The sequence below is a fragment of the Apodemus sylvaticus genome, chromosome 5 (genome assembly GCF_947179515.1).
Source record: "Apodemus sylvaticus chromosome 5, mApoSyl1.1, whole genome shotgun sequence".
Taxonomy (NCBI): Eukaryota; Metazoa; Chordata; class Mammalia; order Rodentia; family Muridae; genus Apodemus; species Apodemus sylvaticus.
Window position 1 is genome coordinate 75313778 of NC_067476.1, and position 16294 is coordinate 75330071.

General features: G+C 48.7%; 1 protein-coding gene across 1 annotated transcript in view; it reads right to left on the bottom strand.

Annotated features, from left to right (window-relative positions):
• The window catches only part of Ext2 (exostosin glycosyltransferase 2), a 135702-nt gene extending 119647 nt beyond the window's left edge, over window positions 1-16055 (bottom strand). The window contains exons 1-3 of the mRNA XM_052183056.1: window positions 15887-16055; window positions 6883-7448; window positions 5294-5383 (exon numbers count right to left, since the gene is read on the bottom strand). Coding sequence (XP_052039016.1) covers window positions 5294-5383; window positions 6883-7418 — 626 coding nt within the window. The 5' untranslated portion in view covers window positions 7419-7448; window positions 15887-16055. The remainder of the gene's footprint in view (window positions 1-5293; window positions 5384-6882; window positions 7449-15886) is intronic.
• Window positions 16056-16294: the final 239 nt, after the last annotated feature.

Consider the following 16294-nt stretch of genomic DNA (forward strand, 5'->3'; position numbering starts at 1 on the left):
AATTGGAAGAGGAGCACATCTGGACCAGCTCGACCAGGACTGCCTGGAGGCAGTGCCAGTGTGGCTGACAGTGGGGGTATGGGGGTCACTGTGCCAACCTCCTCTCTTGAATAGGATTCAAGTTTCCCTACAAGTTCAAGTCAATGACTATATACACCTACACCAATGCAGAAATATGTACAAGACATAGTCAAAGAAAAGCTAATGAAAATTCAAGGTAGTAATATTCCAGATCGTGTGTGAGAAAATCCACATCAGTTAGGCATCCCCCTAAAGTTAAACTTAATGTGCATGTGGGGGAGAGGCTAGGGTTGTGACAGTTTCAACCATTAACTTGGCACAATGTAGACTCACCTAGGAAAGGACTTTCTAGATTAGGCTGGCCTGTGGCACCTCTCAGGGAGAGGAGAGAGGAAGTTCGCTTAGTTATGCTGTTAGTTAAGGGCAGGCCCAGCCTCCCAGCAGGTGGCACACTGTATGTGGATCCAAGAGTAAGCACGCACCTCCCCCTCCCTCTCCCTCCCCCTTTCCCCCTCCCTCTCCCTCTCTTCCTCCCCCTCCCCTTCTCCCTTTCCCTCTCCCCCTCTCCCTCTCCCTCTCTCTCTCTGCTCTTCACTGTGGATGTGAATAGCTGCTTCCTATTCCTCTGCGGTCCCTGCAACGATGGACTGCAAGCTAAATAAATATGTCCTTCCTTAAAACTGCTCCTGTCAGAGTGTTCACGTCAATAAAGAAACAAACAGCTGGGCGGTGGTGGTATACGCTTGTAATCCCAGTACTCTGGGAGGCAGAGGCAGGCGGATTTCTGAGTTCGAGGCCAGCCTGGTCTATAGAGTGAGTTCCAGGACAGCAGGGCTATACAGAGAAACCCTGTCTCGACAAAACCAAATCCAAAACACCAAAAAGAAAGAAAGAAAGAAAGAAAGAAAGAAAGAAAGAAAGAAAGAAAGAAAGAAAGAAAGAAAGAAAGAAAGAAAGAAAGAAAGAAAGAAAGAAAGAAAGAAAGAAAGAAAGAAGGAAGGGAGGGAGGGAGGGAGGGAGGGAGGGAGGGAGGGAGGGAGGAGAGAGAGAGAGAGAGAGAGAGAAGAAAGAAAGAAAGAAAGAAAGAAAGAAAGAAAGAAAGAAAGAAAGAAAGAAAGAAAGAAAGCAAACTAAGACACTCTTCTAAAGGCAAGGGTCTACCTCTCCCTCCACCTCCCCCCTCTCCCTTTCCCTCCCTCTCCTTCTCTCTGTCAATCAAAAGGAACAGGCTGTTTCGTTTGGCTCCTTACACACTTGCATGCATGTCAACTCTTGTGCACAATACCTGTGTATAACAGCACACTTGAGCTTTGGATTACAGCTCAGTGGCAGAGCACTGGCTTAGCATGTGGAAGGTCTGGACTCCTCTTCAATACAGATCCTTGCATTCCTCTAAGCAGAATACTAGATAAGCCCACACATCCATGAGTTCAGACTTCAGGGATTTGATCTGTTCACCGGCTCCTGAGTCCAACCCCAGACACCCAGCTCCAGCTGACGCTATCCTACACGTCTCCAAACAAGCAAGGGGATAAAATCTTGAGAAACAAGCCCATGACTCCACCAAGGCGCCGTGACACGCACAAGACAGAGACCAATTATGTGCTGATCCCAACGATTATGTGCTGATCCCAACAGTTTCAGCTTCCTGGTTCCACCACCCAAGCACCAGCTACCAAGACCCCAAAACTCCTCTGCACGCTTGGCGCCTTCCCACACTTAACACTTCATTAAAAGTAGAAAGAAAGAAAGAAAGAAAGAAAGAAAGAAAGAAAGAAAGAAAGAAAGAAAGAAAGAAAGAAAGAAAGAAAGAAAGAAAGAAAGAAAGAAAGTCTCATGCACAGAGTATACAGCAAGATGCTGGCAAAAGTGAAGTGTCCCCTCAGGCATGGTGACGCACATGTACCACCCCACACTCAGGAGACAGGCCAGCGATGGATCTCTGTGAATTCAACATCAGCCTGGTTCACATAGTGAGTTCCTGGTCCGCTGGGTCTAAACAGTGAGACTATAAAAATTTTTAAAGTGAAATATCCCACACAGAACAAACAGAACCGAACCTTCTGAAAGCACACTCGGACAAGAGGGGTAGACCCTGCACCCACCAGCTCCTTCCTGACCTTCTCTGTTCTCAGAAGCATCTCCCTTCCTCAAAAGAACATTAGCAACTGTTTGGCCCCACTAGGGTCCAGGATCCACATACACATAACCTGTTTCATTATAAAACCAGTGGGAATAATCATGCCCTCAATGTTTTCGTAATGCTGGTTTCCTCAGTTCTACAACCTTGGAATCTGATGGTCCTTCCCTTTGCCCCATTCCTTACAAATCCCTGCTTTTGTGTAGGTGTCTATAAAAGCAGCTAGGTCAGCAGGCCACTCAGGGATCTCCTGGGGTGACTGCTGCTGCAGATGTATGTGGTCAGGTCACACTGACCTCTGTCACACACAGGACTCTCCATCCCTGCGTGGTCACACCGCCCTCTGTCACATGCAGGGCTCTCCATCCCTGTGTGGTCACACCACCCTCTGTCACACACAGGGCTCTCCATCCCTGCATAGCCATACCGCCCTCTGTCACACGCAGGGCTCTCCATCCCTGCGTGATCACACCACCCTCTGTCACACACAGGGCTCTCCATCCCTGCATGGCCACACCACCCTCTGTCACACACAGGGCTCTCCATCCCTGCGTGGTCACACCACCCTCTGTCACACACAGGGCTCTCCATCCCTGCGTGGTCACACCGCCCTCTGTCACACGCAGGGCTCTCCATCCCTGCGTGGTCACACCGCCCTCTGTCACACGCAGGGCTCTCCATCCCTGCGTGGTCACACCGCCCTCTGTCACACGCAGGGCTCTCCATCCCTGCGTGGTCACACCGCCCTCTGTCACACGCAGGGCTCTCCATCCCTGCGTGGTCACACCGCCCTCTGTCACACGCAGGGCTCTCCATCCCTGCGTGGCCATACCGCCCTCTGTCACACGCAGGGCTCTCCATCCCTGCGTGGCCACACCGCCCTCTGTCACACGCAGGGCTCTCCATCCCTGCGTGGTCACACCGCCCTCTGTCACACGCAGGGCTCTCCATCCCTGCGTGGTCACACCGCCCTCTGTCACACACAGGGTTCTCCATCCCTGCGTGATCACACCGCCCTCTGTCACACACAGGGCTCTCCATCCCTGCGTGGTCACACCGCCCTCTGTCACACGCAGGGCTCTCCATCCCTGCGTGGTCACACTGCCCTCTGTCACACGCAGGGCTCTCCATCCCTGTGTGGTCACACCGCCCTCTGTCACACACAGGGCTCTCCATCCCTGTGTGGTCACACCGCCCTCTGTCACACTCAGGGCTCTCCATCCCTGTGTGGTCACACCGCCCTCTGTCACACGCAGGGCTCTCCATCCCTGTGTGGCCACACTGCCCTCTGTCACACGCAGGACTCTCCATCCCTGTGTGATCACACCGCCCTCTGTCACACGCAGGACTCTCCATCCCTGTGTAGTCACACCGCCCTCTGTCACACACAGGGCTCTGTACATTATCATGTATCTTATAGTAATCATCCTATTGCCAGACAGAAACTCAAGACTGATGTACGATATCCATTATAGAAACATAGAAAGTTCAGACCAGCCATCTGGGCAGACACATGAAACTGTACATTTCCACGGATGATGGCATCAGCCTCTGACAAGCTGACCACAGCTAGTCTTGGGATGTGAACCCTGTTAGTAACACTGATCCCAAATTCAGCATCATCTGACAAGACTGTGGAAAAAATGAATCTGCTCATACACCCCTGTCACCTGAACACTGTCCTGCGCTAGGGCCAAACGTTCTGCTCTCCTCAATGCTGTCAAATACTAACAGCAGTAACGTGCCCAGCACCTGATGCTGTAACTTCCCAGGAGCCAACAGGTAAATGTAAGCAGATGCATGTGTGAGGGGCAGCAGTGGGTGGCGCGGGTCGGGGCGTGACTGGTGGCCAGCTCGCCCACCTTCTGCTTTACCAGGAAGAACAAAACCAGGTAGGGGAGAGTGGGGGGAAAGGTTCCTGTGAGGAAACCGGAAGAGAAGGAGCTCAGGCCATGACAATGACCGGCGCACTGGCCGCCTCAGGGACGGGCTTCGGTCCCTGTCCGTCCGTCCATCCGTCCGTCTGTAGCAGCTTGTGTTCTCGCGCCAACTGTGGTGCCCAAAGACCAGTTTGCAGTGTCCTGCACCGCTAGAGGAAGCCTGCCCCCAGTTGGCTCTGATTGGGAAATAAAGTTGCCAATGGCCAATGACTGAGCAGAGACAGAGGCGGGCTGTTAGGATTCCCAGGCAAGAAATGCAGGAGAGGGAGAAGGGATGGGGGCTCTTGACGGACCACACCATGAAGGAGCAGGAGGCTGAGCCGGGAGAAATGTAGATGCACAGGGGAAGCGGCCCCACAGGAAGGCTGCCCAGAAGGAAGAGAGCAGCAAAGATAACTTTAGAAAGTGTTAACTTAGGAAGACAGGAGGGGAGTGTGTGCTAGCCTCGGGGAGGTTGGAAAGTGCCCAACCATTGAGCTAGCTAAGGCATATTAACTACAGAGGTTGTGTGTGTGTGTGTGTTTCATTCGTGAACCCAGAGCTCTTGGGCCGAATGCAGAGGTGCAGAGCTGTGCACACCCACCAGGAGCACGGAGTGGATTTTTTAAGTACTCCCACTCACAGCTACACCCACTCCTCTCTCCTCAGAAGCTGCAGAACCACTTCTGCAAATGAGCCCACATTCAGAAGGCACAGGCGCTGTTCATGCTGAACCTAACCGCCCTGGAAACTCAGCTGCACTTGAAACTAACGCTAGTCCAGACGAGGAGAACAAGATGGTGCTTCGAGCTGGCCCAGGACCCCAGCTCCAACTGGCTCCAGGGGCTCAGCATTTCTGTTTTAAGAGAAATGCCTGAAAGGGGTTTCCAGATTAATAAACAACTCCAATCATAACATATATCTCAGCAGGTGCAGGAAGCTTATTTATTTATTTATTTATTTGTTTGTTTATTTATTTATTTATTTTCAAGACAAGGTTACTCTGTGTAGCCCTGGCTGTCCTGGCACTCTGTAGATCAGGCTGCCCTCAACCTCAGAGATCTGCTTCCCTCTGTCCCCTGACTATTGGGATTAAAGTCATGAGTGCACCACCATACCCATCTCAGAATCTAATTTTGTGGGAACAAATCATTCCTATTTAACTTACCTAGTCCTCAGGAACCCACTGTGAGATAGCCTCCCAAATGCTCACCTGTCTCTGGGGACATCCAGGGCAGTGTTGTAGTCCGGGGGACCTCCAGGCAACATATTAAACAGCAGGTGATTTGTTCCTCGATCCCACCTATTAAGAAAATAAACAACTGAGAAAATCCATAACCATGAAGCAATGAGTACTAACACTACAAATCACTTGGACAAACGTCCCAGCCTGTAACAGCGCCACCTGCTGGACTCAAGTATAAGCAGCCACAACAGTAAGACCTCCCAGGTGCAAGGTAAGCCCCAAAGGGACAAATAAAAAACTAGAAAAATATATACTTCCCACCTGTCTGCTACCAAAACAAACAAACAAACAAACAAAGCAACCCTGAAACCTAGTTAAATGCTCAAGAAACAAAAGTAGGCTGGAGAGATGGCTCAATGGTTAGGAGCACTGGCTGCTCTTCCGGAGGACCCAGGTTCTAACCCCAGCACCCACATGGTGGCTCACAACCATCTGCAACTCCAGTTTCAGGGGATCCAATGCTCTCTTCTGGCCTGAGAGGACACCAGGCACACATATAGTACACAAACATACTGAAGGCAGAACACCCATACACATTTAGAAGAGTTAAAATTTAAAAGAAACAAAAGTAAATAAAGCATGGAAGGCTGATTAAACATATTACAGAATATCCATAAAATGGTATTCTACACAACGTCCAGAATTGTATAAAAGACAGCGAAGGTCGAGGGAGATGACTCAGTCAGGAAAGTATTTCCTGTACAATCATGAGGGCCTGAGTTCAAGTCTCAGCTCCTATACGAAGTCAGGTACAGTGGTGTGTGCCTGTGACTGCACTGTTGGGGAGCAGAGACGGGAGGGGGGGACCCGGGCCTCACTGACCAGCCATCTAGCCAAATGCGCAGGCTCCAAGTCAGTGAGAGACCTGTCTCAAAAACCAATTAATTAGGAATTAAATAGAGTGGTAAAAACACCCAACATCAACCTCTGGGCTTTGCATAGACATTGTGTGTGTGTGTCTGTGTGTGTGTGTGTGTGTGTCTCTGTGTGTGTGTGTGTGTGTGTGTGTGTACACCCTATAAAATTATTTGGAAAGATATTGACAATGCACTATGAGAAGTAAAGCACCTATAGATTAGGATCTCATAGTGCTATTTCTGGCCACCAAAAGAAAATGTTTATACTATACACACCTAGCAATTTTATTCATTAAAAAAAAAGACTTAATAAGCCCATTTAAGCAGCAGTAGTTGTTACCTCTTAGAGACAATGGAACAAATCTTACATTTCTTTTGCTGAGCTGCCTTCCCAGGCCTTTCACAGTAAACAGGAATTGACCCCAGTGCATGGAATGGACGTTGTACATTTTAATCTAAAAGGAGAAGTATAGGAGAAGAGCCTTCCTTAGCTCTAAACTTCATGAAGCCCCCAGCTGCCCTAGCCTCACAGAACGGCAGACCCCAGCTGGCGCTGTCAGCACAGCCGGGCTACCTCAGTCATTCACCTCAGTGTGAGATAGGGAAGCATCTGTAGGGCAGCTCAACAGGAGGCACACTCACTCCGCCACTCCCCTTCCCTTTAGGGCATCCCCTTAGCTCGTCGCTAGGTGTCAGTACCTGGACAGCTGGGCCAGGGCCTGCGCTGTCTCCTTGATTCGCAGCGGGTTCTGGTTCAGGACGTCAATGGAGGGGACAAACAGACAGGCCCGGCTGATGTCCTCTGTGTAGTAGTCGCTGTCTGAGATGGCTGTCAGCAGTTCATTGTACTCCCGGGAGATGGCGCTGCTCACCGGAACGCCAGCGTCATCCACATACTTTTTGAGCGGGTAGATGTACACCTTGATTTTGTTCTTTGGGTTGAAGCCACAGCGGTAGACATCGAAACACGTGTGCATTCTACAGCTGAGATCCCCCCGCTCTGGGATGGGGCTGTCGGCTGGCAGCCTGACCACTGGCACTTCGCGGATGCTGCGTTTCTCCACACCCCCGTCACTGGAGGACTCAATGGAGTGAGGCCAGAACTGAAACATGCCGGTGGCGATGAGGCCCAGGAGGACGATGGAGAACAGGGTGACGTAGTAGATTCGGTGCTTGGTCTTCATCCTTGGGATGAGGGCGGGACCCCGGATATTAGACTTGACTGACGCACACATAATGACACAGATGTCCTCGTCCTCACACACCTGGTCACCAAAGACAAAAATTGGGGGTAAAGTTAGGGTGGCAATCAATACCGTGAGAAAATTGGATTATTCAACTTCTAATACATTTCTTGTTTCAAGAAAAAAATCTCATCAAAATACAAACCACAGCCTGGTCTACAGAGTGAGTTCCTGGAAAGCCAAGGGTACACATAGAAACCCTGTCTCAAAACAAACAAACAAACAAACAAACAAACAAAACTCCAACAACAACAAAACCCAGAGAACACAATCGATAAAAGCCAAGATCCTATGTCCCCACGTGGGCCCAGCCCTTCTCACACAGCAGGTCCTGAACTGTCCAGCCTAACTGAAGCACAAGGAGAAGGCCTTAGAGCCAACTAGGAGATGATAGGGATTCTTAAGGAGAAAAATAATAAATCCCTCCAAGAAAGCCAGGAAAACACAAAGAAATAATAGAGGAATGAATAAATCCCTACGGAAAGCCAAGGAACACCGAAAGCCATGTTCAAGATATGAAAGTAGAAGCAATAAAGAAAACACAAACTGAGGAAATTAATCCTGGAAAAGAAAAATTCAGGAACTACTGAGGTGAGCTTTGTGGACAGAACACAAGAGATGCAAGCTAGAATCTCGGGTACTGAGCTATGGTAGAAGAAATGGGTACATCACTCAAAGAAATTATCAATCTAAAAAAATTCCTGACATAAAGCATGTAGGAAATCTGGGACAGTATGAAAAGGCTCTGAATAATAGGAATAAAAGAATAAGGAGAAGATTCACAGCTCAAAGGCCCAGAAAATGTTTTCAACAAAATCCTAGAAAAAATATTTCCTAACATAAAGAAGGAGACTCCTCTAAAGGTCATTAGAAAGTCTCCAAGGTAAAAACTGCTCAGAGCCAGATGGTTTCTGTGTAGAATTAGACGAGACTTTAAAAGAAGAGTTAATACCAATACTCCTCAAATTATTCCACAAAACAGAAACAGAGGAGACATTGCTCAATTCTTTTAATGAGGCCAGGTACTCTGATATCCAAACCACATAAAGACTCAACACAGAAAGAAAATTAAATACCAATTTCTCTTATAAACATAGATGAAAAAGTACTCAATAAAGTACTTGCAAACTGAATCTAAGAATAGATCAAAAAGATCATCTACCATTATTAGGTAGGCTTCATGCCAGAGATGCAGAGATAGTTCTACATACAAAAAACAGTAAATGTAATCCATTATTTAAATAAACTAAAAGAAAAAACGCATGATCATCTCATTAGATGCTGAAAAGGGTTTTGACAAAAATCTAACACCCCCTTCATGAAAAAAAATCTCAGAGATATTAGGGATACAAGGCACATACGTGTGTACCTTGTAACCCACACATAATAAAGACAATATACAGCAAGCTAATAGCCAACATCAAATTAAATGGAGAGAAACTCAAAGCAATTCTATAAAATCAGAAACAAGATAAGGTTGTCCACTCTCTCCTTATCTATTCAATATAGTGCCTGAAGGTTTAGCTACAGGAATTAGACAACTGAAGGAGATACAAATTGGAAAGGAAGAAGTCAAGTATCTTCATTTGCAGATGATATGATAGTATACATAAGTGACCCAGTTATGTCCACTAAGAAACTCCCATAGCTTATAAACACTTTCAGCAAAGTGGCTGAATGCAAGATTAACTCAAAAAAAGTCAATAGCTCTCCTACATACACATGACAAATGGACTGAGAGAGAAACCAGGGCAAAAGCACACTCCACAATAGCCTCAAAGCTATAAATGATCTTGGGGTAACTCTAACCAAACAAGTGAAAGACTTGTATAATAAAAACTGCAAGTCTTTGAAGGAGAAATTGAAGACTCCAAAAATAGAAAGTTCTCCCATGCTCGTGGATTGGTAGGATTATCACAGAGACATGGGCCATCTTGCCAAAAGCAATCTACAGACTCAATGCAATCCCCATCAATCCAAGAACAATTCTTTACAGATCCTCTAACTTAATGTGGCAAAACAAAACCCCAAGGTAGCTAAAAGAATCCTGAGCAATAAAAGAACTGCTGGAGATTTCACCATCCCTCATTTCAAGTTGTACTACAAAGCAATAGTAATAAAATTTGCATGGTATTGGCATAGAAAACAGGCAAGTTGCTCAATGGAATCAAATAAAGACCAAGACATAAATTCATACGCCTATGGACACCTGATTTTTTTATAAAGAAGTCAGAAATGTAGACTTATTACCCTTCACAAGTCCATGTGGATCAGACTTCAACATAAAGCAGACCCACAGAGCCTGACAGAAAAGGAAGAGGGAGACAGGCCTGAACACGCAGGCACAAGTGACAACTTCTAAATGGAACACCATTGGTAGGCACTAGGATCAATAATTACTAAATGGCATCTCATGAAACTGAGAAGCTTCTGCAAGGTAAAGGACACTGTCATTCAGACAAAGCAGCAGCCTAAAGAATGGGAAAAGATTTTTACAAACTCCACATCCAAGAGAGGTCTAATGACTAAAATATATTTATAAAAACTCCAGAAATTAGATTTTAAAAAAACAATAATCCAATTAAAAATGAGGTCTAAACAGAGAATTCTCAGTAGAGGAATCTCAACGACTAAGAAATGCTCAACATTCTTAGCTCTCGGGGAAATGCAAATCAAAACGACTTTGGGATTTCATCTTACGCCTGTCAGAGGGCTAAGATTAATAACACCGGGACAGCACCTGCTGGCGAGGATGCACAGTGAGGGGAGTGCTCCTCCATTGCTGGTGGAAAGGCAAGCGTGTATAGCCACTACAGATATCAATATGGTGGTCCTCAGAGAACTGGGGAATCAATACACCTCAAGACCCAGCCACACCACTCTTGGGCATATTCCCAAAGGACACTCCATCCTACCACAGGACACTTGCACAACTATGTCCATAGCAGCTTCATTCACAGTAGCCAGAAACTGGAAACAACCTATATGTCCTTCAACTAAAGAATAGACAAAGAAAACATGGTACAGTTACACAATGGAGTATAACTTAGCTGTTTAAAAAAATAACATGGAATTTATAGCAAATGTATAGAACTAGAAAAAAAATCATTCTGAGGTAACTCAGACCCAGAAAGATAAATATGGTACATTTTCATTATAAGTGGGCACTAGCCATTACATAAGTATTAATAAGTAATAAGTATCAAGCTGCATTCCACAGAAGCACATACCCAGAGAGGCTAGAGAAAGAGGGTTCTAAGGGAAAGCATGGACCCTCCTAGGAAGGGGAAATAGGTGTTGGGCAGACTTGGGGAGGCCGGGATGAGAATAGGAAGGATCCGGTGGAGGGAGATGAAGGGAGTTCAGGGAGAGACTGGGGGCAGGGGACACTTGGGGACAGAATGGAAACCTAGTGCAGTGGAAACTTCCTGGGATCTGTGAGGATGGCCCTAGTGACATCTCCTAGCAATGGAGGACACAGAGTCTGAGCTGGTCATCTTTCATAGCCAGGCAAGGCTGGAGAGATCCGGGAGCTAAGCAAGATGGCTCAGTGGGCAAGAGGGCTTCTGTGCAAGCATGAGGACCCGAGTTCAAAGCCCCAACAACCCAACAGAAAAAGCCAAGGGCGGCTACCCGCATACTCGGGACTGGGAGGGTGGGGCAGAGATAAGAGAGTGACTGGGACTTGCAGGCTGTCAGTCCAGGTCAGCATTCAGTGAGAGACCCTGTCTCACAGGAACAGACAGAGAGAGATGTGCATCCCCCTGGCTCCACCTTCACATACGTGTGCATCCACCACACATATATATCACACACCTCACACATACATGCACCCACGCACACACATAGACAGACAGACAGACCCTCAATCTGCATCACCCTCAATCTGCAAGATATGGGTCTAAAACCTGGCTTACATCTTTTCTGTTCAACAGGTACCAACCTTATGAGCTCTTGGCATTTCCCCTGGTTCAACAAAGCTGGCTGCCCACTTACACTGCCCTGTAGTTAAGGACCCCACCTGGCCACTTCAGAGCTCTGCCCTTCTCAGGAACTTGAGAACCCAGTTCCATGGTAGCATGAAGGCCAATACCTGACTATGGGATCAATGCTGGCCTTGCTTCTCAAAGGTGCCAGCTCCTCACTGGCCATTCCGTATTATCGTAGTGAAGAGGGCAGACTCCCCCAGAGATCAAGCAAGTGGTGTTATCTCTGACCTCAAGGAATAAACCTATTAAGCTATCTGCTTCCCTAAAGTTCAAGTTCCTTCTTCAAACACTGCTACAGCAGTTCTGGTACGCCCCCTGCCCCCTGCCCCCATTAGCTTCTGGGTGTGGTTTCTAATATTCTAGCTATATCAAACTCACATGGGAAGCCATTATACAGATCATAACTCCTTTAGTACCATCCTCAGCCTCTACTTGATAAAAGCCAGACCTGTAATGTAACCACCAAGAGCACATCCAACACTGCCAAACACCTCTGGGGACAATGAAATCACCCCGGGATGAGAACCAGTGGTTTAGGTCATGGCTACATCTAAGCTACAAGCCTGTCTGGCAGCACTGTAGGACCAGCTCCCGCTGTCCTGCTGGGTCCTTAACCCTGGATCAAAGAGAACACACCCCTGTCCACACCCTGTATATCCAGTTTTATATCCCACCATATCATATCCCCCCACCCGACCCCCACCCCACCCGCTGTTAGTCCACACAGCCAGGTCCTGCAGCCGCAGACACCTGAAGACTAGCCACTGAGGGGAAGCTGGGAACAGAGGGAGGTGGGGACGGATCCTAAAGCAGACAGACAGACAGACAGACAGTGCCAGGTGAAGCAGCTGCCCCAGGAGGGCAAAGTTGCGAAGCTGGGTAAAGAGCTTCCTCCACCTTAAAGACTCGCTGCCAGCCCTGAGGATCTGGGAGTCTCAAGAACGCAGTTGTCAGTGGCCCTGTCCCCCAGGATTTCTTCCCACTGGTAGCTTTGACCGCAGACTCCAAGGCTGTGTGGCTGTGTGGTCGCCTCTTTCGTGGTCCCACCATGCTGAGGACTGAACCCCAGAAGATCATCACATCTGTCCCCAGCTGCAGGACACTGTCATGGAACCTTGAGTGGTTTTCAGTTGGCCAGATGCCAACTCTGGTATGAAGGCTGCTAAGGGAGACACCAGGAGGCAGGCACTGCCCTTCCACACCACAGGCATACCCGTGCAAGAGCTCCTGCCACCATGCTGGTTACCTCCCCCTACCTGATTTCTCCCCAGCGGCCATGGTAGGAGGCCTACAGCTGTTACACTATAGTACGGGGTACCTTCCGGACGCCTTGCTTTACAGGGCGAAGGGGTCCTGGCTGCCATCTGAGGGTGAGCAAGTCAGTCCAGGACATGTTCTCAGGGTGCTTGCAGGCCACTATTAGAGGCACTAGCATGGTCTGTGCTCTGCCCAACCAAGAAAAAGAACACGAGCGTGTTTGGCAGAAGGGGCCTCGGGAAAACCAGAGAGAGGAACCGGAAAGCGGAATGGTGAGGATGGAACTGGGAAAAGCACTTGGTTCTGCTAAGAGTCATCAGCACACACCTCAGAACCACCCCGACTGGTGGGGGCTAAGGCACAATAGCACAAAGCCACCCCGGACACGTGCACTCCTCCTGGTGTACAGTTCCCAACCTCTACACCAAATGTCTACACCAAATTTCTGAGGAATAAAGCCAAAGGGGTGACAACATTTGGGCCAACACTCATAATAAAAAAAACTGGGGGTGAACGGCAACAGGAGCACAGCCCAGGGGCAGAGTACTGGGTGGGCACGGCCTGTGCTAAACCCAGGGATACGGTGGTTGGCATTGGTGTTGTTGGAGAGAGGCTGAAGAGATGGCTCAGTAGCTAAGAGCAAATGCTGCCCTATCATCATCATCATCAGCATCATCACCATCATCATCATCATTGGAGAGGGGCTGGAGAGATCGTTCAGTGGTTAAGAGCAAATGCTGCATTATTATTATTATTATTATTAATTATTGGAGAGGGGCTGGAGAGATGGTTCAGTGGTTAAGAGCAAATACTGGATTATTATTATTATTATTATTATTAATTATTGGAGAGGGGCTGGAGAGATGGCTCAGTGGTTAAGAGCAAATACTGCATTATTATTATTATTATTATTATTATTAATTATTGGAGAGGGGCTGGAGAGATGGCTCAGTGGTTAAGAGCAAATACTGCATTATTATTATTATTATTATTATTAATTATTGGAGAGGGGCTGGAGAGATGGCTCAGCAGTTAAGAGCACTTGCTGCTCTTCCATAGGACCCTGGGGTTAGGTTCCCAGCACCCACGAGGAGGCTCACGACCATCTGTAACTTCAGTTCCAAGGAATCTGACACTGTTCTTGCCTCTGCAGGCACTGCACACACATGGTAAACTAGCATACAAGCAAGCAAGCAAAACACTCACATATGAAATAAAAATAAGTAATAAAGTAATTAATGAAGATGGGGGAGGCCTTCCCTGTGGGCACCACCTTCCACTGCAACATTCCTTACAACTCCTGCCACACCCAGAGTGAGGCATTTGCCAGCCTGTCTGCTCTGCTGGCCCTCGCACAGTCTAATCAGTAATCTCAATGGCCAGGATCAAGCGTAGAACATACTGGATCTCAACCTGAATGCTGGCTGAGTGAGTGAGTGAATGAATGAATGAATGAATGAATGAACATCTTTCCTTCCCAGCTGCACTGGAGCACTCACCACTCAGGGGAGGGGCTTCTGACAGCCAACCTTCCTGAACTGGAATTTCCAAAAGGGAGAAGAAGGCTGTAGGCTTCCATAGACTCTGAGTTTTCTGGGCCCTCCCCTAATACCTCCTCTCCCTGCTCTCATCACGCACGGCTACACCCAAAGAGAACCACTAGCTATGACGGTTTGGTTTGGTTTTCCATTTGTGCTGGGACAGCCTCCTACAGCCCAGGCTGGTCAGGAACTGGATGATTACCCTTGGCTCTCTGCTCTCACATCCTAAGTACCGGATTTAGGCATACACCCCTGCCCCAGTTTATAAGGTACCGGAGATCCAATCCATGGCCTCAAACATGCTGGGAACTCTACCAACTGAGACATCTCCTCGAAGCGCCTGGTCCCTGCTAAACCTGTGCTGAATCCCAGAGACTGAGTCCTGGTTCTCTGAGCTGCCCAGTTTCACACCATGGCCTGGATCAAAACAAGAATTTCATCTCAGACCCTAAAATGATCATCCGTCAAACCTATCAAACACCCTCCCCCTCAATTAAAAGGAAAAATCTGGAACCACTCATGCAGCTTCAGAGCACGGAGTCTGGAAGTGACTCTAACACCATCTAAGCACAGGGTGAGGCATACTCGCGGTTCTGGGAACTGCTCCTTCCTAACTCTGGCCTGAAACACCTTCCTCCCAAGCTCCAGGATCCAGCCAATCCACTCAGTGCAATGTTCCAAGTCACAATTTCCTGTTGTCTTCGCTTTTTTGGAGCTGTCCTGCCTGCTGAACTGCCTGCCACTGCTACACAGGAACTCTTCTGAAAGCAAAGTAGGCAGACACAAACTCACGATGCATACACAGCCTTGACAGGATTAGAATTAAAGTTCCAGTGCGGCTCACGACCTCCGAAAAGAGTGTCCAATACAAAGACACTGTTTGACTGTGACAGTTACATCACGGTGAATACGTAAGTACCTAACTGAGCATTTACTCTACACAGGTGCATTTACTATGTCTTCATCCTCCTGACAGCGCCTTGTGACAAACTTCTGAACCTCACTGTGGTGGAGAAAGGTCAATAGCAAGGCTAAGAACTTCCAGGGTTCCAAACGAAACTCTAGGCGTCCATCAGCCTGGTTCCTCCGCTGACAACCCATCCGCACAGGCTAGAACAACTAGGAGGCTTAAGTCAGGGAAAGTCACTGCAATAAAAACAGTGTCTATTATTACTGTGAATTGCCTAGTACACAAAGTTCAAGTAAAGTACTTAGACCTTAAGGCTGGCTTTAAAAAATTGAAATGGACATGTCCCAGACTCAAGACAGCATCCACAGTCCCTAAGTGATTGGCACTTCTAGATTGGCACTTGATAAGTAACACCAAACCATTATTTGACTCACAACCGGACACTGTTCCCACCATCGGGAACGTATCTCCCAAAGCTCACAGCCAGTGAGCCACACTCGCCACCCGGTCTCACCCAGACCTTGCACTGGACGCAACTGGTCCTGGACAGCCAAGGTGCAAGGCCTCCTGGGAGGACCCGGGTCCGCAACGCCCGGTTGCAACAGGAAGCAGAGGTCCTGGACAGGAGGGCGGGCCCGGATACGGGGACCCCGGCACAGGTACAGGAGCGGCGGCCGTGCAGCGCTGCGGCGCTCCTGCAGCCCAGGGCTCCCAGAGGCCCAGCCCCGAGGCCCACCCGGCCTGCTCGCGCGCTGCGCTCACCTCGGAACCGGCCGCCTCCCGCTCGGCCCCGCGCTCCGTCCCAGGCTCCTGCCGCGGGCCGCGAGCCACGGCCGTGTCGGATCGCGCGGTGACGGGAGGCCGCCGCCAGCACCAGGTATGCTGGAGCCAGCGGGGAAAGCAGTGTCGGCCTCCAGTTCCAAGGCTGACACGGCGCGCACTGCGCATGCGGGGAGGTAGCGCCGCGCTCCCTGCTGGACAGGAGGAGTCAGCGCATGTGAGCTGTCCGGGTGCAAAGGCAGAGGGACAGCCGGGCCCACCAAGCTCCCAAAATAAACTGTCACAAAACGCAAGCTTTTGTGTCAGGAGTGGTGGCTTATACCTGCAATCTCAGCCCAGCAGGAGGATCACCCACTAGTTTCCAGGCTAGCCTACGCTACATAATGAGAC